At 40.8% G+C, this 22,032-nt stretch overlaps 1 protein-coding gene across 4 annotated transcripts in view; it reads left to right on the top strand.

Moving 5' to 3' along the window:
• atp11b (ATPase phospholipid transporting 11B) overlaps positions 1 to 22,032 on the top strand; it is a 60,050-nt gene that overhangs the window by 7,274 nt on the left and 30,744 nt on the right. For all 4 annotated transcript variants that reach the window (XM_033620991.2, XM_078168995.1, XM_078168994.1 and 1 more), the window contains exons 2-18: positions 80 to 196; positions 1,238 to 1,327; positions 2,256 to 2,336; positions 2,745 to 2,852; positions 4,422 to 4,550; positions 7,056 to 7,159; positions 10,745 to 10,792; positions 11,283 to 11,347; positions 13,066 to 13,147; positions 13,247 to 13,397; positions 14,823 to 15,020; positions 15,134 to 15,292; positions 15,761 to 15,948; positions 18,873 to 18,941; positions 19,097 to 19,170; positions 19,453 to 19,556; positions 20,509 to 20,690. In XM_033620991.2, the coding sequence (XP_033476882.1) occupies positions 80 to 196; positions 1,238 to 1,327; positions 2,256 to 2,336; positions 2,745 to 2,852; positions 4,422 to 4,550; positions 7,056 to 7,159; positions 10,745 to 10,792; positions 11,283 to 11,347; positions 13,066 to 13,147; positions 13,247 to 13,397; positions 14,823 to 15,020; positions 15,134 to 15,292; positions 15,761 to 15,948; positions 18,873 to 18,941; positions 19,097 to 19,170; positions 19,453 to 19,556; positions 20,509 to 20,690 (1,949 nt within the window). The remainder of the gene's footprint in view (positions 1 to 79; positions 197 to 1,237; positions 1,328 to 2,255; positions 2,337 to 2,744; positions 2,853 to 4,421; positions 4,551 to 7,055; positions 7,160 to 10,744; positions 10,793 to 11,282; positions 11,348 to 13,065; positions 13,148 to 13,246; positions 13,398 to 14,822; positions 15,021 to 15,133; positions 15,293 to 15,760; positions 15,949 to 18,872; positions 18,942 to 19,096; positions 19,171 to 19,452; positions 19,557 to 20,508; positions 20,691 to 22,032) is intronic.

The following is a 22,032-nucleotide window of genomic DNA, read 5'->3' as shown; positions in this document are numbered from 1 at the left end:
TTCCACATTTTCCCATTTGTCCCTGTCTCTTGCCCCACCCCTCTCCCTCTCTCTCCTCATATATCTTCCCTTCCCTCAGGGCTTTGACCCCCCTCATCAGAGCGACACCAGGACGGTTTATGTAGCAAACCGTTTCCCCCAGCATGGCCACTACATACCACAACGCTTTGCTGACAACAGAATCATTTCCTCCAAGGTACCACATGTTATTTAAACCATTGCTGGAATTTAACCCATGGTGTTATCACGAAAGGATTTCATGATCTTCATTTTTTTTTTTTTTTTTTTTGAGTGATAGAAGCATGATTTTTTTACAAAGGAACTGGCTTGAATGCAGGATCGACTCAGACAGAAAAAAAACACATTTGTATTGGTGAGGGGATTAGTCGGTCAGTTAAAGGACTAACTGGACAAAAGGATAATAATCCAAAAAGGCTGCTGCCAGCCACCGGCGGGGATGGCTGTCATTCATTAGGCAGCTGATTAAATGATTGACAGATGGGTTAAGTCACCTGGCTCAGAATTAAGTAGATTTGAAGTCATGCATTTCAAAGAGACAGAAACAGCTCATACATAAACAAGGTTAGTTCTGTGCGGTGCACTAATCTGATGAACTTCACCTTAGTAAGGTGAAAGCAAGTCGTTAAAAGTGCATGCAGAAACACAACAAGACAACAAAAACTTTCTTCCATTAGCTATTCCTTCTAGACCACGCACAGGAAGTGATGAATTGAAACCAAAGAGTGAAACAACAGTCTGAAATAGCAGTTGTCTTGAGAGGGCGGTGCCCAGCACAGCTCAGTGAACTCTTTCACCACTTACCATAAGACTTTTATGTTTGAATCACAATTTACTGATGCTACCATGCTACATAATGATTTTATTTGGAGCTACCAATATGCAATGTGATAAAGGCAACAAGTATAAAAAAGTGAAATAAATTCTCTGAAGAGAAGACCTGAAAATGATTACTTTAGTTATTTGATGCCTTGATTTTTATATGACACGTGTAATTTTTGTGTCTGATATACCAAACAGTTAAATTTAGTAACCTTTAACAACAAATTCTTGGTATTCATTTTTAATAGCCTGGTTTCACCTGTCCTATATGTTTGTTTGTATACAGTTAATTGTTCCTAATGCAAATCCATCTAGCATTGATTAGGCTGTAAAAGAGCTGCTTAAATAACCTTTTCTTAGTCTTTGTTTTAAATGTTGTGTTTTCTTTCCCTTTCAGTACACAATTTGGAATTTTGTCCCTAAGAATCTGTTTGAGCAGTTCAGAAGGATAGCCAACTTCTATTTTCTCATCATCTTCCTTGTGCAGGTAATAACACTCACAAATGCACACACTCAATTCTCTTTTGATGGTGACGAGTCAAGTGCGACCTCAGGTTTCTTGCCCTCAATACAAATGTGTGACTGTTTGTGCGTGCGCGAGTGAGTGAGTGAGTGAGTGAGTGAGTGACTCATCGACTTCCAGGGACCAGCAGAGAGACAGGTCTGCCTCTGTATTAAAACATTACGCCTACACATTAAGTAATATGTGTGTCTTTACAGCCATCCTAAGGCATTAGGCCTTCACTGTGCATCAGTCAGCCTGTGCTGAAGTAGCATTTGGCTTTCAAATTTTTCAGCCTTCTCCTGATTTATTTGGGCCTGTGTAGTGAAGCCAGAGCAATCAACTTGACTATGTCTAAAAAGGCTCTCTTTTCACCCACTCAACTTGTCAGTGAAGCTGAAGTCAGCTTAGTCTCAAATCGCTGAATGGAGGGCCTCTTTTCATCTTGACATTGTGAACATGATGTTTTCTTAGATGGCCAGTTTGACTGTTTTTAGATAGCTGATTCCTATATTCTTTGCACTGCACTTCCTCTTATCAAACCAATTAAAAATATTCTTGGTCTCAATATAATGTATGTAAGTACCGAAAGAAAGTTTTTGTGAGTTTGTGAGTGTTAAATGTTTGATGATGATTTTTTTAATCCTCTGGAAAGGAGTGTGTGTGTGTGTGTGTGTGTGTGTGTGTGTGTGTGTGTGTGTGTGTGTAATTCTGAACTGACAGTTAACCTTTGAGGGAAGTTAAAGGGGTTTCCTGTTTTACACATCAGCCACTACTTCTCTCTGTTGTCTTTCTGGTCTAGTCTCTCTGACAGGGCACACCCACTTCTGCTGTGTCTCAGGTATCTTTTTTTCCACTGCACTTGCAATTCACTGAAATCTCTGCAAACCTGCCCCTGTGTTTGTCTTTCCAGTTAATGATAGACACCCCAACTTCCCCAGTCACCAGCGGCCTGCCTCTCTTCTTTGTGATCACAGTAACTGCTATAAAACAGGTGAGAACACAAGCACATTATGGCTTCCTCTTTGTTGGGCTGAAAATGGGGAACTAACATGCATGCAATTTTATTGAAGTTAGCCGGTAGTTGACTGAAGATATCCAACTTGTCTCAACTTAGTGTACAGTTAAATTCAAATTCATTAAGAAAACTTTAACCATTCATGTACAGTTAATCAGTCACAATCTTTTATGAAAATGTTTAGTTGGTTGTGAAAGCTTTATTTACTGACCAGTAATGAACTTGGCATTGACATAAATACCATTTGGATTACCAGAAACAGTTATTGGTCACTTCAGATCAGTGGCTAGTCATGCCAGTAGTGTATTGCCCTTGTTGATCAATAATACTATATTAATGTCAGTTACTACATGCAATTGGTTATTAAATGGATTTCTTTATTAGGGCTATGAGGATTGGCTGAGACACAAGGCGGACAACGAGGTGAATGGTGCTCCAGTGTTTGTGGTTCGCAGTGGAAGTCTGGTCCAGACAAGATCAAAGAACATCAGGGTAAGAAAAACCACATAGAAACTTTACCAGTTATTCTAGGTCAAAGCCTTACACTTGGTTTTATGAAATTACTTCCACCTAAGCAAAGCATTCTGCTTGTTAATGGGGAAAAAACTTATACTTAGAAGTACCTCTGAGTAGCTTTTTCACAGCTCATAGCCAACAGCCATAAATAACTTAAGCTTTGCTGTTAAATTCCTGGTGCTTATGGTGTTTCTGTAGGGCTAGTCTGTATAGACAGATAATATAAGATATTGTTGTTAATGAAAAGAGTTCTGTTTCATATGTAAGGACTGCAAGAAACTGGGGCGTTCATGGCTGTTGAACACAAACACAATATAGTGTTTCCCACAGAATTAGAATCTATGTGTGGTGGTAGCTGATGACCTGTGTGTGTGTATGAGGCAGAACTCATGAGCTCTTTGCGAGGGAGCTCTTTTTTCCCTCCGCAGCAGTCTGTGGAGTTTTGAAATGCAGGGTGGGTAATTGATCAGATGATCTGATCAGATCAGATCGATGAATGATAGAAGCAGCTCCTGCAGAGGTGAAATTAGACCTAGCGCAACAAGTGGTTAAGTTTCACTTTAACTGCGGCTGATGTTCTGCTACGTCGTCTGTTCCCAGAGTGCGTTCTGTTCTGTGAGAGCTTGGAGCAAATAATAACTGAACAGTAAATACATCCCAACAGCACACATAATGAATGGTCCAGCTCCAAAAATAAAAAATCAAAACATGGTGGCAGATGTTTTAATCATGGCAGGCCGCCACAAATAAATGAATGTGTAGTAAACCCTGCAATGGCAATGTTCCTTGAATGAGGCATTTCTTGCAATTACACTAGTGTGTTTCATGTCCATATTGGACTGCTTGGCATTACTTGTCTTTACAGCCTGTCATTTTTCTGAAGACCACTGCCATAGTACCCAATTCTTGAGCTAATTGCGTATTTACAGCCTTGATGTTACCTCTCCTGTCGCTGATGAGGTGTCTGCTTCCATAATGTGCCTGTAACTCAGAACACTGTTGTGCACACAAATCCTCAGAGGTCAGGCTTGTCAGAGACACAAGTGTGTCTGGAGCTAATGCAACACTGCCTAAAAGACGTGTGTCCTTAATTTAATCAGTTAATGAACCTCTCAAGTTGAGAGTTTTACCTAGTCACAGCCCGGAGGGAGGTTTTTTTTTTCTCTTAATTTAAACTGAAATTAAACTCCTTTTTTGTCTGCTAAAGCATGTGTACATTCTTTGTAAATCACTTGTCCTGTGTTCTTTGAGAGAAAATCAGAAACCAAAAGGTATGTTTTATATTATTTGGTTAATGCTGGTCTTTTCTAAACATTAAGTTGACAAACTTTGTTTCCACTTTGGCCTTGAACAAAAATGAGATTATTTACCCCAAAAAATAAGTACTACAAAAATTAAATTCAGACTAAGAATGAAATTCAACACCCTTGACAAAAAATGTAATTAAAGGGTTCCTTCAAAATAGATCAAATAAATGCTGGTGTATAACGTAACAATATTGACCTTGGGGTGTGTGTGTGTTTGTTTTACTGCCTGTCCGTCCAGGTGGGGGATATTGTTCGTGTAGCTAAAGATGAGACGTTCCCAGCTGACCTGGCACTGCTGTCGTCAGATCGTGCAGATGGCACCTGTCACATCACCACAGCCAGCCTCGATGGAGAAACCAACCTTAAGGTCTGTTTGTGTGTAAGCATGTGTGTTGTCTTTGGGAGTTTATGTGAGAATATCTATGACGTGTCTGAGTTTCTGACATGAAAACTTTTAACAGACTACTAGTGCTACTATTTGTGCTGCAAACAACCATTGGTTGAGTAAACAAGATAGCCACAAGTCAACAGCTCCACCTTTAAGGTGCCCCACACCATGAAAACAAACAAAAGTTAACATTCAATGAAATAAAAGTCTTCATTTTGTCCTTGGGGCATGACAGACCTGTTAAGTGCATTTCCTTGACAATAACACATTTACAAAACTAAGATTTTTTTAAAATGTTTTGTAGCTGTGTTTTTGCAGCATTTCTGTTGTTACTGCCACTAACTATTGATCTGTGGAATTGTATGAAACAAAAATGTGTCATTAACCAATCAACCAACTGATTAAAAAAAAAAAAAGAAAATCAGCAAATACATGAATTTAGATTTCAAAGTCCTGAAAAAATAAGCGGTATGCTCTGCTCTGAGATGCTGGGGTTGTGTCTGCTGAAGGAGCCAAAATGAAGACCAAACCGCTTGTTATATATATTTTTTATATACACTTTATTAATCCCCGAGGGGAAATTCAATTTCACTCTGTTGTCAAGTCAGAGTGGGCTGCCCATGACAGCCCAATCTGAGCGGCAGTGCCCAGGAGGTGAACTGGCACCTCTCCAGCTACCAGTCCATGCTCCATATTTTGGTCCAGACGGGGACTTGAACCAGCAACCCTCCGGTTCCTAACCCAAGTCCCAATGGACTGAGCTACTGCCGCCCCGTTAGGAGCTAAGCCAGTAGCACAGTAACATACATTACCCCCGAGCTGAAGAACAAGCCGCTGTGCAGTGACAGACTCTAGTTAGCAGCTCAGTCAATAACGTTAGCACATAGTTTAAGGTAGCACAGCACACACACACCCTCTGAGCCAAAGAATGAGCCACTCTGCGGCTACAGACTCTCATTAGCAGCTAAGCCAGTAGCACACACAGTCTATGGTTGCACAGCACACAGCACTCGAACCAGGGAACAAGAGCTGCTGCGCAGCTATAGCCTCGTGTTTAGCAGCCAACGTTAGCAAAAAGCACACACCCATAGCAGTGAGTAGTAACTGCCAGCTGGGTAGCCGATATTTTCCCTTAACAAAGAATTTCGTGGATTATCCTCCCATGAAAGAACTTGTTGTGTGCATGCATTTTTCTGACATTTTAAAATGTTTTTTGTGTGTGTGTTTGTTATTGCTGCCTTTTGTCAAGAAAATAGAGTTAAGTTGGGAGGCCTCTGGGCATCTGTCACATTAGTAATGCCAGCTTGTGTGTGTGACAGGTATATGTATAGCTTGAAAAAGTCTTCAGATGACTAGATATGATGATATAATTTGAGTGTTTTGCACCTCTTGATTTAGCATTTAGAAGGTCTTCTTCTCCCCTCTCCTCCCCTCTACCCTCACAGTCCTGCAGAGGCTTTGTTGCTTAATTGCAGCTCTATAATGAGATATAGCTGCCACTGTTTAGTTATACAGTATGGTGGATTTTTAGCATTGGCCTAGAAATATGTCTAGTATATAGTACGCCCATATCATGTCTCTTTTTTCTCATGTAGGAATGCCTTAACCCAGCCCAAAAGTGTATCCACAGTATTGGATCAGGTTAAGTTGACTAAATATACAATATATAACAAGTTTGAAAAAAAAAGGGCTCAGCTGTTTTGGGCAGGGTCAGAGTATATTGGGTGTTAAAGTAGGTCAGAGGGTTAGAAAACTAACAGTGGTCCCAAATAGGGCTGGGCGGTATTCGCAGTGACGATAACTTACCACAGTAAACATGAGCCGCGGTACTGCTTTTGTGGTTACCTTCATACTGCAGTACTCCGGCTATGGTGGCAGAGCGGGGCCCAGCGGCCGGCCTGCCTGCCTGCCTCACGCACCTCCCTTGCTACATGATGGAGGTGGCCTGGCCAACCGCACTGATTTAAGGCCATACCGCCCAGCCCTAGGCCCAAACGGAGTGGGCATAGGGATGCATTCATGGATGTTTCCCATGATTGTAGTGAAGGTGACAATGTCACCTTGTCACATATGCTGATTATATATTGATGGAACCTCATGGATTCAGTGCATCCCACTGCTGCAGTGTGGTACTGTAGGAGTACAGATTTTGCAGTAGATGCATTGCAGTGTTGCTTTTGCGTGTTATTCAAACATTCTGTGATTTTTCCAATTGTGGGTTTGCTTGAATAGGTGTACTGCTGTGTATTACAATCACTCCACCCTGATGTTCTCTCTCCTCCATATGACCAGGATAACAGTTGAGGTGCAGCCTCCTCCCATGCAGAGCAGCTGCAACTGATCAAACCAGTTATTTTGTAAACACAAAGATTTTTTGTTCTAGTTATAGATCTTTAACATTTCTCACAAGTTTGCACTCTATTTTAAACCATGCTTCTCTTTCATCAGCATTTAACTGTATTTGTGTGTTTTGTTTGTTTGAAGACTCACTACTCCGTGGCGGAGACCTCAGTGTGTCAGTCAGTAACCCAACTGGAGGCTCTGCAGGCTGTGGTGGAGTGTCAGCAACCGGAAGCAGACTTGTACAGGTAATCTGCATCTGAAGTCATTAAGCACATATTAGAAATGAGGGTTCTACCTTTCGAATCCTTATCTTAGAAGATTTTTGTTCTTCTTATTTTCATTTAGTTTTTTGTTTTGTTTTGTTTTATTTTTTTTATTGTATGACTGTAACACTATAAATATAGATGAGTCTTGTTACTGACTCAATTTTCTGGGATCTTCAAAGATCCCTGAAAGTCTCTAGATCCCACTTTAAAAGCCACCATGATAGTACATGGTAGAAATGCCCTGTAAGATATGTTATTACATGGATGATGAGGTGAGATGGCTTAATCACCTCTTCAACAACTGCTTTTCCTCTGGTCTGTCTCAGCTGGCTACTTCAGGATCAATCAGTGTATTTTTAGATCAAGCAGTTTGTTTCAGTGGCAGTTTGCTCCCTTCCCCCTCTGTTGGTTGCTGTCTCTCTCTCGGTTGACACTCACTGCCTTTAAATGCACTTAAAGGTGCAGTCAGCGATTCTAATCCAATACACTTTTTGTCAAATTCAGCGATTATCTGCTCATCTCTCACTAGCTTTCCACTCTGTGAGTGAAAATAAATAAAAATATCTGGTATTCATACAGTACACAGCCCTGACTCAGTAAATCGGAAACAAACAAAGCAGTTTGGACTGAGCCACACAACACTATGTCAGCTACTAGGTATGGGTATTGTTTAAAAACAGTTTCTTCAACATAATATTAGGACCAGAAACCTGGTTTCCTTAATCAGGTTAAAAGGATTAAGGGCCTGTCCCAATACCCACACTTCTCCTAGAAATACCCACTTGCACTTGGGTGTGTGCATTCACGTTTAGGCTTGTGGTGTCCCAAAACAGAATTGAGGTAGTGGAAGTGTTTCCAACACTTAAAACCCGCCCTAGATTCCAAGGGAGCCCAGACCCACACTTTCAGTGAAGTGGAAGATGAATCTTCCCAGAACACCTTGCGAAGTCAGCAACTTGGGCAAGTTTTGGAAAACAATTTGTTACTGTACAATCTGAATGTAGGCTGACAACAGATGGTTGGACTAGCGTAAACTCATCAGCAACTAGGTTGAACACAGCGTCAAAATATTTAAACAAATCGACTTACCTGAACAAAATCGATCAGAACTAGAAGATGTAGGCACCTCCTGTTTTCAGCATTTCTTCTCTGTTGATTCATCAGATGGAGAAGAATAAACATAGCACATGCCACAACACAAGCGCTGGAGCCGGCATTTTCAAACCTAAATGACTACCGGTATCTTGTATTGCTACCACACGTGACGTATGCCTGCACGTAAGCCACGCCAATTTGCATGAAGTGGTGTCTCATTTCTTAGGGAAAGATCTCTACCCTAATATTTCTCACTTCCCTCATCAAGGGCACTCAATACCAAGTGGAAGATTTAAGGGGTAGAGATGGGATTGGGCCTAAGATAATCATTGTTAGATTTCTGTAGAGAACACTGATTGTATACACTATACCATATATCTTATGGAATGATTACATACAGTCAGGTCCATAATTATTTGGACAATGATACAGTTGTCGTCATTTTGGCTCTGTACACCACCACAATGGGTTTTAAATGAAACAATGAATACCTGCTTAAAGTGCAGACTCTCAGCTTTCATTTAAGGCTTTTTTCAAAAATGTAGTATGAACCGTGTAGGAATTACAACCATTTCTTCACACAGTCCCCCAACTTTAAGGGCTCATAAGTATTTGGACAAACTAACATAATCATCAATTAAACAGTCAGTTTTAATACTTGGTTGCAAATCCTTTACAGTCAATGACTGCCTGAAGTGTTGGACACATAGGCATCATCAGATGCTGGGTTTCTTCCCTGGTGATGCTCTGCCAGCCCTTTACTGTAGCTGTCTGCACTTCCTGCTTGTGTTTTGGGTGTTTTGCCCTCAGTTTTGGCTTCAGCAAGAGAAATGCATGCTCAATTGGATTCAGGTCAGATGATATGACTTGGCCGTTGCAGAACATTCCACTTCTTTGCCTTAAAAATGTCTTTGGTTGCTTTTGCAATATGCTTCAGGTCAATGTCCATCTGCACTGTGAAGCATCATCCAATGAGTTTTGAAGCATTTGGTTGAATCTGAGCAGATAATGGTGCCCCAAACACTTCAGCTTTCATCCTGCTGCTCTTGTAAGCAAGACAAGACTTCACTAGAATAAATACAGAGGGTTTATCACAAGATGCAAACCATTGGTTAGCCTTAAAAATGGAAGGCCAGATTAGAGTTTGTCAAAAACCATCTAAAAAGCCTGTACAGTTGTGGAACAGCATACTATGGACAGATAAAACAAAGATCAACTACCAGAATGATGGGAAGAGAAGAGAAGGAAGAAGGGAAGGAACTGCTCATGATCCAAAGCACACCACCTCATCAGTGAAGCATGGTGGAGGTACTGTTATGTCATGGCCATGTATGGCTGCCAGTGGAACTGGTTCTCTTGTATTTATTGATGATGTGACTGCTGAGAAGAGCAGCAGGATGAAAGCTGAAGTGTTTGGGGCTACATTATCTACTCAGATTCAACCAAATGCTTCAAAACTCATTGGACAATGCTTCACAGTGCAGTTGGACAATGACCTGAAGCATACTGCAAAAGCAACCAAAGACATTTTTAAGGCAAAGAAGTGGAATGTTGTGCAATGGCCAAGTCATATCATCTGACCTGAATCCAATTGAGCATCCGTTTCTCTTGCTGAAGCCAAAACTGAGGGCAAAACACCCAAAACACAAGCAGGAAGTGCAGACGGCTGCAGTAAAGGGCTGGCAGAGCATCACCAGGGAAGAAACCCAGCATCTGATGATGCCTATGTGTCCAACACTTCAGGCAGTCATTGACTGCAAAGGATTTGCAACCAAGTATTAAAACTGACTGTTTAATTGATGATTATGTTAGTTTGTCCAAATACTTATGAGCCCTTAAAGTTGGGGGACTGTGTGAAGAAATGGTTGTAATTCCTACATGGTTCATACTACATTTTTGAAAAAAGCCTTAAATGAAAGCTGAGAGTCTGCACTTTAAGCAGGTATTCATTGTTTCATTTAAAACCCATTGTGGTGGTGTACAGAGCCAAAATGACGACAACTGTATCATTGTCCAAATAATTATGGACCTGACTGTACATGTAAATCATTCTTCATTTAGGTCCAGCTGAAATTGAAAGTGATAGGTCTAAAAATGTAAGTTTCCTCTGCTGAAGTTCTTTTTTTTTTTTTTTTTTTTGAGACAGATTCTCTCAGTTAAAGACGAGCTGTCCACACCAAAGCATATATCTAAGTGCTCTGTTAGTCCAAATGCTCCAGAGAAAACCAATGCAGTCCGCTAGAGGCATCAGTCTAATACATTTATAACATGTCAGAGGACAGGGATGAAATATGCTTACTGACCAGACATATATAAAAACAAATCAGGTTATTGAAGTGCACGTAAAAGCCTTTCTCAGATCCCTGCATTCGCATGATTTCTTCCAGTAGCCTGCTTTCCTGTGTGCATGTGAACGTAGTTGCTGTCTCTCTAACACCACTCAACTCAAATGCCTTTGGTGTTTTCCAGGTTTGTTGGTCGGATTACAGTGACTCAACAAGGAGAGGAGATTGTCAGGTGAGACCAAATTTATTCAGCTGCTCCTTCTCTAGTAATTGAATTCATAATTATATGTATGCTAGACAAGCTGATGACACTGCTAAACAGAAACCCCCATTAAAATGGATACGGGGCCTTCTGATTAGCGTGCTGGTGCCAAGGCCACACCATCAGACAAATCAAATGAAACAATAATTTAGGATAAAACATGCCACAATGTCTATGTGACTCGTTGTTGTTACAAAATTACTGACCGTGGGCTTGAAGAGATGAAGCTGTCCCAGATATTTAATCAGCAGTGGACTGATTTTCCACCAACACACAAAAATGTGCAGCAAAATTAAAGTGATTAATTACTTAAACAGAAGATGTATGAGCCTCGTAGACTGGTGTTGAGTATTTTAGTTTATATCAAAGTCCTGTTGAGTCTTGTTTGTGCTGAAATCCTGGAGCTGCATCCATCTTTCTCTGTATTTATGTTGTTTTTGTTTTTTTGCTTTTATGTCAGACCACTGGGCCCAGAGAATCTGCTGCTGCGAGGAGCCAGGTTGAAAAATACCAAAGAGATTTTTGGTGAGTCAATACAGTTAGAATCAAAGGAAAAGTTCCTACAAAAGCAGAAGCCCCACCTGAGAGGGAAGCAGCAAGGGGGTAAATTATTTCCTACTGGAGGAAGTTTCCAGTTGAATTGAGCAAGAAAGACAAAATATATCTGCACAAGAACAGGCTGCTTCTGGAGCTTGATAGTGAGGTGACACAGCCATGTTGCAGCTGTGACACAACCAAGCCAAGTTTAGTGGACATTATGTGTAGGACAGGCCACTCATTAACATATAGCTGAGGTCCAGTTATGTCAACCGAAGACTTTTATAGCAATGCTCCAATGCTTCACTAGTGTGTCTGTATCATAGAAATAGAATGGATAGAAAGGACGTTGAACTGTTTTCTGTGGTCATTTGACTAGTTCAAGAGAAAAGAAGATTGTTGTTAATTGTTATGGTGACAACACACGTCAGTGGGGCTGTAACGTGTGTCACACTCACTAGTTTGAGAACTCTGGTTTGATTTCTTACACTTGTTTTCCTTATGAAACAGAAAAAATTCAGTCGTACACCAATCTAAGTTTCTCTCTTTCATTAAACTAAGACTGACATTAGCTTAATTGCCGTGTTAACTAATCGTAAAACACACTTCATTCAAACTCCACATAAACAAAATAAAATTCACCAAAACTTAGTTAAGTTAAGTTAACTTAACTTAACTTAGTTATGTTAGTCTTTCCACTGTTCCAACAATCACTATCTGGTTTGGTCGAAATAAACCCTCAACACACAAAGTTAGATGTGAATCTACATACTCTCTGTCTCTCTGCTGTCTGTCTCTGCCTTTCAGCTGTCTGCTGAGCAGTGGCTCTCGTTACTGCAAAACCTCACCTCAGTGGGTTTGCGACTTGAAACAAGTGGGTGTCTTTATACAGAACAAGTGGCAACCTCCACGGCTGAAAAATGAACATTCAAGTGCCAAGTACTGCAGTTCTTTGAATGGCAACTTGAAACTGCCTCTGGAAGCCAGTCAATCCCTGTAGACACCCATATTAGAATGCCCAACTGTACAGCAGAAAATAAACATGTTTGCAGCCTTGTACGAGAAACGGGTTTGGTCTCTACTGCTACTTTCAACTGTACAGGACTGACTCACCTGTTTACATTTTATTAAGGCTTAAAGTTACGCATAAGTGAGGGTAGGCCACTTCGAGTGATAGTCTGTCTGCTGATAGTGTCCTCGGCTTCTCAGTCAGATCCACCCCTCACCCCTCCACAGCGCCAGCCTCTTACCCAAATATGGTCACATCTGGCTTCAAAAAACAAGATGGCAACGGCCGTACTGCCAAACTCAAGGCTTTGAAATGGGAGTCCACAAACCAGTGGGTGACATCACGGTGGCTACATCCATTATTTTTACAGTCGATGACATGGAAGTTTATACAGAAGATATTCCGCTACAAGGGTTGCAATGGCAAGGGTACACATAGAAATTGCCACCGCTCTGACCATCCTGCGACACTGATTTGATTGGGAATGTCCATTCTACTCTCATTATATTTCTATGGTCTGTGTATACTGTTGTAATTAGTTGGCATGGAGAACCAGAGCCAATGAACCACCATGCACACATGGATAAATTTAGTGTCTTATGTCTTCATGACTTGGTGCAAAAGTCAAATAGTTATTTGTATAGTAATAGTTATTTAATATCCCACAAGCCTGGTGTAATACTTTTTGCTGTTGCAGGTGTGGCTGTTTACACGGGGATGGAGTCCAAAATGGCCCTCAACTATAAGTGCAAGTCCCAGAAACGCTCTGCTGTAGAGAAGTGAGCACTTTCTGTTGTCTCTAAGCAAGTATCAAACATCTTGCTGTTTTATAATGTGCTTAATTTAACATTCAACTTTAAAATATTTTCCCGTGCCAGGTCCATGAATACCTTCCTAATCATCTACCTGGGCATCTTGCTGTTCGAGGCTGTCCTCAGCACCATCCTGAAGTATGCCTGGCAGGCTGAGGACAAATGGGACGAGCCTTTCTACAACCAGAAGACTGAACAAGAGAGAAACAGCAGTCCGGTAAGTCTTGCATTCCCATTGATTTTCCCTTTGTAAGTAGTGGGGGCTATCAGCCCCAGATAAGATGAGGTGAGATTTTAGTCAACATTCCACTTCTGTCCCTCCTTTTCCACCACTTTAATCTCCATGGCAAATTATAACAGGCTTTTTTTCTCTCCAGCCAATATAAGTTAATAGAGAGAGTTAGTGAAGATATTAGGATGAGCCCACCCTTGAATCTACATGTACACACATACACACAGAGTCCCAGAAGGGTGCTGTTAGGGCAGTTTTAGTGTCTTTAGATTTAGTGACAAGACTTAAGAGAGGAAGTGCCTTTCATGGGGACAGTCTGCCAGCCTATCAGCCTACCTGCCAACACTAATCAGTCAGAGAGAACAGCAGCCTCTGTGTATGGAGACAGAGGAGGGGGAAAAAAATCACAGTCCAGTACACTCCCTTTCTTTCTGCCTCGAGACAGAGAGTGGAATACCAGCAACAAATTAATGGCTTGTGTTTTTACATTTAGTAGAACAGGTGCTCCAGAAACCCGCAAGCTTTGTTACAATGGTGACTGCATGTATCCCCATCACAGCTAGATTACAAAACCTAACCCAAAAATAGATAACAACAAAAAATTGTTTTTGTACTATTCCGTGACAGCTACAGTATTTTTGTTGCGTGTCTTGTCTGTTCTTGCACATCAGAAAAAGGCTCATTTCATTAGTTTATTTTGTTAAGAAAGTTAGTCAGAGCTCAATTCCAGATAACAAGCCATAAACGTGGCTTTCGTACAGCTACCGATACTCTGCCTATTAGACTGTGGTCCTCTCTCTCTCTCCTTTACTGTCACATAAAGTAATTAAGTCTGTAATGGGGATGAATTACCCTGCCTGCTTTGATTTAGAAGGATCCATTTGAAGACTTGTCGTTGAAGTGTTGATATCTTTGTGGCTAAGATGTGAATTTAGCAGATATATTTTGCAATCTTAATCTTTTTCTCCACTTAAAAAATTATGTTGCATTGTGCATTACGATGTTGCCAAGTGCATTTCTGTGTTTTTGATGTCAGATGACACACGCCCAGTGTCAGCTGAGATTTAATAAGAAAAACAATTTACCAACAGCTTGAAAAGTTATCTTAAATGACTCAGATGACATATTTACTTTTAAAAATTTGGAGGCATCTTTACTTCTTTACAAACCTACCTCATTTTCCTGTTTTGTAGCTATCATCATTTTCCTCCTCAGTTGTTTTTTCTGTTTTGTATCACCCACTTTCCATCTGGCTTCCAACTATAATTCAGGCTGTTTACTTTTGTTAGCCTGAAGTTTAGTTCACATTGGTTTATCTCTCTGTTTTGTTTCTCTATGCACTTTTTTTCTTATTGCATTGCCTTCCTCTTGTGCTTCATTCTTATTAAATTTACTCTCATCCTTCTCTAGATCTTAAAGTTCATCTCAGACTTCTTGGCGTTTCTGGTCCTCTATAACTTCATCATCCCCATCTCACTCTACGTTACTGTGGAGATGCAGAAGTTTCTGGGCTCCTTTTTCATTGGCTGGGATTTAGACCTTTACCATGAGGAGAGCGACCAGAAAGCTCAGGTCAACACCTCTGACCTCAATGAGGAGCTGGGACAGGTATGGAATAGAAATGCACAAGCACATGTGTACATACAGCACGAGCATAAAGAAGAAGTATTAACTACATAAAAGTCAACTTATGTGTGCATCTGCATGTTTCCGTTTCCTAGGTGGAGTATGTGTTTACAGATAAGACGGGTACGCTAACGGAAAATGAGATGCAGTTCCGTGAATGTTCAATTAACGGAACCAAGTACCGAGAAGTTAACGGCAAACTGGTACCAGAGGGAATGACTGACGATTCTCCAGATGGTTCTACGCCTCACCTGGTAACTCGCATATATACACATTACATTTACTTTCTTTTGTCAGATATATACTGTACATGTACACTCACATTGGTGCATCAAAGAAGCACAGCCAAAGCATATCACCTAATTAACCTCATATGTCAGGGACAGCTTTTTGCCTTAGGCTGTTCATGTAATCACAATATATTGTTGGACTAATGCATTCGTGCTAGAAGTAGAACTGAAAATGCTAGAAGCGATCACTTTGACTGGATGACTGATTGATACAATAAGTTGTTGTTAACAGCATGTATACAAATTGTGCGAACATACAGTATGTGCGTTCACCCAAATCAACCTCTGCTACAGCTTGAGGTTGCTCTTCGCAAATGATGTGACTTGGAGTCATATCTCACTCAAGTTAGCAATAACATACAGTGTGTTATTGTACAGATAAAGTATTGTTCCTTCCTCTCCTTAATCTCTCCCTGTTGTCTCCCTTTCCAGATTGGAGAGGAACTGTTATTTCTCAAGGCGGTGTCATTGTGTCACACGGTTCAGATCAGCTACGACCAGCCGGACTGCCTGGTTGGGGGAGGAGACCCATTCTCCCATGTAAATGGTTTCTCCTCCAATCACATGGAATACTACGCCTCTTCACCAGACGAGAAAGCTTTAGTAGAGGCAGCAAAGAGGTACGGTAACATTATAGTCTCTTCAGTAGACTTCTGTTCTGTACATTTAGTGCATAGGTTGAAGAACTTGCAAAGCTAGCTGACAGACACAAAGGTGCTCCAACCTTTATCCACGCTGTTGACACCAACCATACCGACTATGACCAACTGAAAACACAGAAAAATAGCATGGAATGGAAACCGGAGTTTAGCTCAATGTATCAGGCTTAGCCAGAACCATGGTTTCCATGGTTACCAATGTGAGGCTAATCTTAGCCACTTTGATGGAACAGACCTCTGGCTCACATTAGCCAGACTTGGACATTTAAGCCTGGATTTGCCTTTAGCCTGCTTGATGGAATACCCCCCTGTAGTTGGAACAAATCAACATCTGAAACCTGACTGGAACCTAGAAATACAGAAGTCAGTGAAAGTAAAGGTGGAGAGAAGGAAATAAGGAAAGAGGTGGTTAAGAGAAATAACCCCTATCTTTTTGTGTACTGTGGTGTTGTACTCCTGGTGTCATCAGATTGCACTGGTGTCTAATTGTTACAATTCAGAAAATGCGAAAGAAAGTCCAATCTTCATTCTCTGTAACTCTGATGATGCAAGAAACCAAAACTTGTGAAAGCTAATAGTTACATCATGCAGTTTCTTTCAAGTCTGTTTCCTGCTATTTTAGATTCAAGAGAAGAGTTATGGCTTTAGTTTAGCCAAAAAGCACTGGTCATTATGCATACACCATTTTCTCAACCATTGCACCAATATGAATCCTGGCTGTTGATTTGATGTTAAATTCTGCTTGCTTTACTTCTTATTCTGACTGTGTCAGCTGCTAAGGGACATTGAAATACTTGGGGAGGTTGGACCACAGGCCAAATAGAAAGTGGCACTTACTCGCTTGTTGTTCATTTTATTGATACAGAAGTATAGAGCAAGCAACAATTTAATGCCCAGGGAGTGGTAGAAAACCTTCCAGCAGGTCTGTGTGGAAAATGGCTCAGAAGAGGGGAAAGAACATTAATAAAATGTGACCAGGTTGTACTAAACGAGTTTGATAAAGGGTGAAGCTACAACTCTCCGCCAGTTCTACAAGAAAACAGTACAGAATTGACGATTAAGAAATGTGGCTGTGTAGCACCCATTGAAATTGTCAGACTGTGTTTTACAAAACCTCCAGGATTCATGGTGCATGGGGTCACTGATCCTGGCCAGTGTCGTTTTCATACCATCAGACTGAATTATGTCGGGCAGTGAGGGGCTGCACCCATGACCCAGTGTCTTCATGCTCCATTGAGCCACAGACAGTGTATCTGTGTTGATTTAAACAGAAAGGAGACACTGTTGGAACCGTAACCTCGATAATAACTTGTAAATAGAGCACTCATGTCACCACACCATTAAACTGAAATGTGACACCATTGCTCAGATTACACAAAACATATCTTGGCACTGTATTCTGGTTTTCAAAAGATGACTGATTTCCTTGGTTTGATAAAGATCAAGTAATCGGTCATGTCACAACAAGAAGGTCGTGGATTTTATCACCATGTTTGGAGCCTCGGCCATTTATTTGGTCACCTGAATTTCATTAGGATGTCCCACATTTTTCCTACAGTATAAACACATGCTGAAAACTGTAAACACCATCCCTACATGACCCTGAGGAAGATTAATAGCAGGATGAATGAATGATTGAGGGCCCTATTTTTATGGCCGCTCAATGACCAGCACAAGCTGTGCTCCCTTCGTTTGGTATTTTCCTTGACATTCACTTTGCCTGTACAGGTGGGAGGAGAGGTGCAAACAGAGAGAATGAGGCAGTGAACAGCCAGTTGTTGTTATTTTGGTGGGAATTGGGTCTTAGACGTTGTGCTGGAAATACACAACTCAAAATGGTAAATGGATGTTAAATGGACTGCATTTATACAGTGCCTTTCTAACTTACTGGACAAAGCACTTTACAATTTGCCTGTCATTCACCAATTCAAACACACATTTATACACCAATAGTGGCAGAGCTGCCATGCAAGACGCTGGCCTGCCCACCACGAGCAGCTTAAAGGGCGGCCCGCTCTGTCACCTGAGCCATAGCCGTCTTATGTTGGTTTCACATCACTGCTAGTCTGTTGATTTTATCAAGAGCAAACTAAATACTGATCATAACTGATCATTCTCCATCCAGTAAATGAAGAAAATTGCTGTCAAAATGTTTTATGTGGACAAAGCAGGAGTGCTTGTAAAGCAGTCTGCAGTTATCTTTAAATTAATATGAGCAATTCTCACAGTATATGTTGTTCACAGCTGTTTTATACTGCATGAAAAATTCAGTTAACAATGTAATTATGTTGTCATTTACAACATAATATGGAGTGAATTTAGAACTGAATTAGCACGGTATTATATGTTCATATTAGTGGCTACAACATTTTCTGTTAAATATTTGTATCATCATTGTACAGATTAAAAAAACACACTCTGTCTGCCTTTGGCCACAAATATGTGTCCCTGTGTTCATGTCGTGCCACTCTGCACCATCCAGACAGCAGTATGATTTTCTGAAGAAGTGTCTCTCCAGTTGTTGAGCTGCTGTTGTTATGATTTATTGTGATATAGCAGTGAAAGCAGTGTTGTTGCTGGTTGAGTGTACCACCTCATCCAAACCCTTTGCGCTGCTGCACATACATGAACAAAGCAGCAGTGGCACTTGAAAACTGTCACACTGTCCATGTGCCCAAGACCTACCACTTTGCACTTGTCATTAAAATTGGCCCCTGAACAGCCTGGGTGGAGTGCTGTGGCCAAAAGTTACATTTTTGTATCTTTTAAAGGTCTAATTACCTTGAAAATGTTCCCAAACTCCAATTTTTTCCCCCAAATATTTCACAGTCAAAATGTCCTTTCAGTCAAGACCTCTAGATTTAACTGCTCTTTTTTTCCGTCAGGATTGGAGTGGCCTTCACTTGCAGCAATGGGGAGACCATGGAAATCAAAACATTTGGCAAGTCAGAGAAGTACGTCTAACCCTTTGAATCTCCTCAATGATAACATGCCATTTGGACTGCAGACAGAAAAATGGCTGTGTGAACTACCTCTGAAAAAGACATGGTCATGTCTGTGCTTTGAGTCGTTCATGAACAAACACAAGTGTCTCTCTGCGCTCTTTCAGATATAAACTGCTCCATGTGTTAGAGTTTGATGCTGACCGCAGGAGGATGAGCGTCATACTGCAGACTCCCTCAGGTAACTCCACCTTAAACCACACAGTATTTTTAACATTGTTGACAAAATATTGACTGCAGCAACTAACAGTGAATGCTTGACAAAAGACAAATTGATCGTATGGTCAAACAGAAGACTGCAGATGACTTGAGGCAGTGGTAATGAATATGCTTTTGTTTTTCCATGTGTAAATTTTGTGTAAAAATGTAGTTGTTTTTTTTTTTGTTTGTTTGTTTGTTTTTTAGTTGTACTGGTATTTTCACAAGGTATATTAAACTTTGTGTCTGTATGTTGACTTTCAAGGAGGCCAAGTGCTGTTCACCAAGGGTGCAGAGTCTGCCATCTTACCTTTCACTACCAGTGGAGAGATAGAAAAGACAAGACTACACGTTGATGAGTTTGCATTGGTGAGAAATACATTTCTTTTTTTCATTGTTGAAATGTGTCTGTTGTCTCATTAGGTTCTCTCTCATTATTACTGCATATCACATCTGTTCAGTGTTGTAGTGGTTGGCAAAATCACATCCCATTTATTGCAGTATATTTTCTCTGAATGTGTAGACTATCCAGACTCAAGGGCATTGCTGATATATTAGCTACACTTGATCAACATACATCTTATTCTTTTAGATTGAATGTGCTGTATTTTGTGGTGAGTTATGATCTTCCTGTGACACAGTCCAGTGAGTTAATTATTATTAATATTCATAATTTCCTGAGATAAAGGAGGGCAGACAAGCAGACATTTTAGACACATTAAATTCACTTGATAAACCACACTTGCGTCAGAGAATTTCTTCACAGAAAAATTCTTCTTTCTATTGCAGCCTTCAAATATCTGTAGTTCCTGGGCTGAAATGCCTTTTGATCCATATGTTCAGGATTGCGTGTCTCTGTGTGCCTAGGCCTGGCATTTCCCAGCACTGAAGTGATTACTTTTGGCTCTGTTGCACCACAACAGCCACACACGCACGCACACAAACGCACGCACATATCCGGCCCCCACATCATGTCATCGGACGTCAGTACCCAGGAGTCAGTGCTCTGGACTGGGTTGATTTGTGGTCGTCTGCCCCTCAGGCTGGTTCCGTGATTTAAAGCCAAGCTTTGATAATTTGTTTTTCTGTTCTTTCTCTCTCTGCTTTCATTCCTTTCACTTTCTCCTATTTTCATCTTTTTTACTTACTCACGTTTTCATCTGTACACAAACTCATTTTTGCATTTATCATTTTATATTATGAAATCTTCCTCTTCATTTTTTCCTTCCCCCTCTTTTATTTGCATTTCATATTTCTCATATCTGACTTGTGTCTCCTGTTCTTTCTCTACCCATCACCCACTCTTCTCCTCCCATTGTAGAAAGGTTTGCGAACCTTAGTTGTAGCGTGTCGCCACTTCAGCCCGGAGGAGTACATTGAAGTGGACAGGCGTCTGAACGCTGCTCGCACCGCGCTGCAGCAGAGGGAAGAGAGACTGCAGGAGGCCTTCAGCTTCATTGAGAGGGACCTGCAGCTGCTGGGAGCAACGGGGGTTGAGGACAAGTATGGAGATTAACAAATACATTTGAATATATATAGTGTTGCCCCCCCCCCCCTAAAATCCAGTTCTTATCCTCTTATGCATATTCCATGATGTTAAAAACTTTGCCATCATGTAGAAATCTCATCAGTTTATCAGTACATTCCAAACAGAAATCTTTAGCACAATGCAGTGTTGGCCATGTTTAATATACGTGGTACATGTACACCTATATTAGAGGCAAGCAAGGCTTGAGTTGCTGGCCAATGAGTACAGTATGGCTGCTGGCATTAAATTCAAGCCACTGAGTGGTAAAGGTGATTGACTTTCATCTGAAAGCTACTTCAAATGCCCAATGACAGACATACTCAACATATAGTATGATGTGAAATTATCTAACATGCTTGTTTTTTAATCATGTGTTGCCAGGGGCAGCAAGTAAATAACCCATTGTTACTGTGCATATGTTTTATTTCTGCATGGTTAGCTTTAACAACAATCTGTGAAATTTGGTTCTACATTGATGTTTCACTGCATTTATAGCCATGCTAGTGCCTTTATGAATGGCAATGGCTGTTTGAAGGTAGGTCAGTCCACCAACTACTGGATGGATAGTCATGATATTTTGTAGGTGGTCATGGTCCCCAGAGGACTAGCCTGCTTACTTGGGTAATCTCCTGACTTTAAAGCTAATGCCACTATCAGGTTGACTTTTCGTGAAATGTCTTGAAAGCTAAGGGATTGATTGCCATGAAATTTGGTAACAGTCAAGATCCCAGATGATATCCCTTTATGACTGTGGTGATCCTCTGACTTTTCATCTAGTGCCATCATCAGTTCAAAAATGTAATGTGTCCAGTACTTTGGGTTATGACCAGACTTGCAAAACAAATGACTGATATTCCCATTAGCTTCAGCTTCTCTTTGTGTTTAGTGCTAATTAGCAAAAGTTAGCATGCTAGCACGCCAAACTAAGATTGGGACATACCTGATGAACATCAGTATTTGCATAGTCATTGTAAGTGTGTCAGCATGCGGGCCAGAGCATGACTGTAGGCTCTCTGTCTTGTGAAATGTTCTGTTACTAGAAAATCTGCTTTTTAATCATACCCACAAAAAAAGATGGAAGCTGCTGGCAGCCAGAGAAGCAAAGAAAAAAACAGCCTCACTAATAATCATTAAAGCTATGTGAATTAAAAATAGTTGGACATCTGAGGGAAAACTGGGGCATTTTAAAACAGTAAGAAACATATGGCCAGAAACAGACAGATAAATGCAGTGGGTGGGAGAACCTTCGACAAACAAACAATGTATATTCCAAGGGGAGAGAGAGACGTCACCTCACTCAGCCTCTCTGGAAAATGA

The sequence above is a fragment of the Epinephelus lanceolatus genome, chromosome 6 (assembly GCF_041903045.1).
Source record: "Epinephelus lanceolatus isolate andai-2023 chromosome 6, ASM4190304v1, whole genome shotgun sequence".
NCBI classification, from domain to species: Eukaryota; Metazoa; Chordata; class Actinopteri; order Perciformes; family Serranidae; genus Epinephelus; species Epinephelus lanceolatus.
The sequence above is the reverse complement of the archived record's forward strand: the minus strand, read 5'-3'. Positions and strand labels throughout refer to the sequence as shown.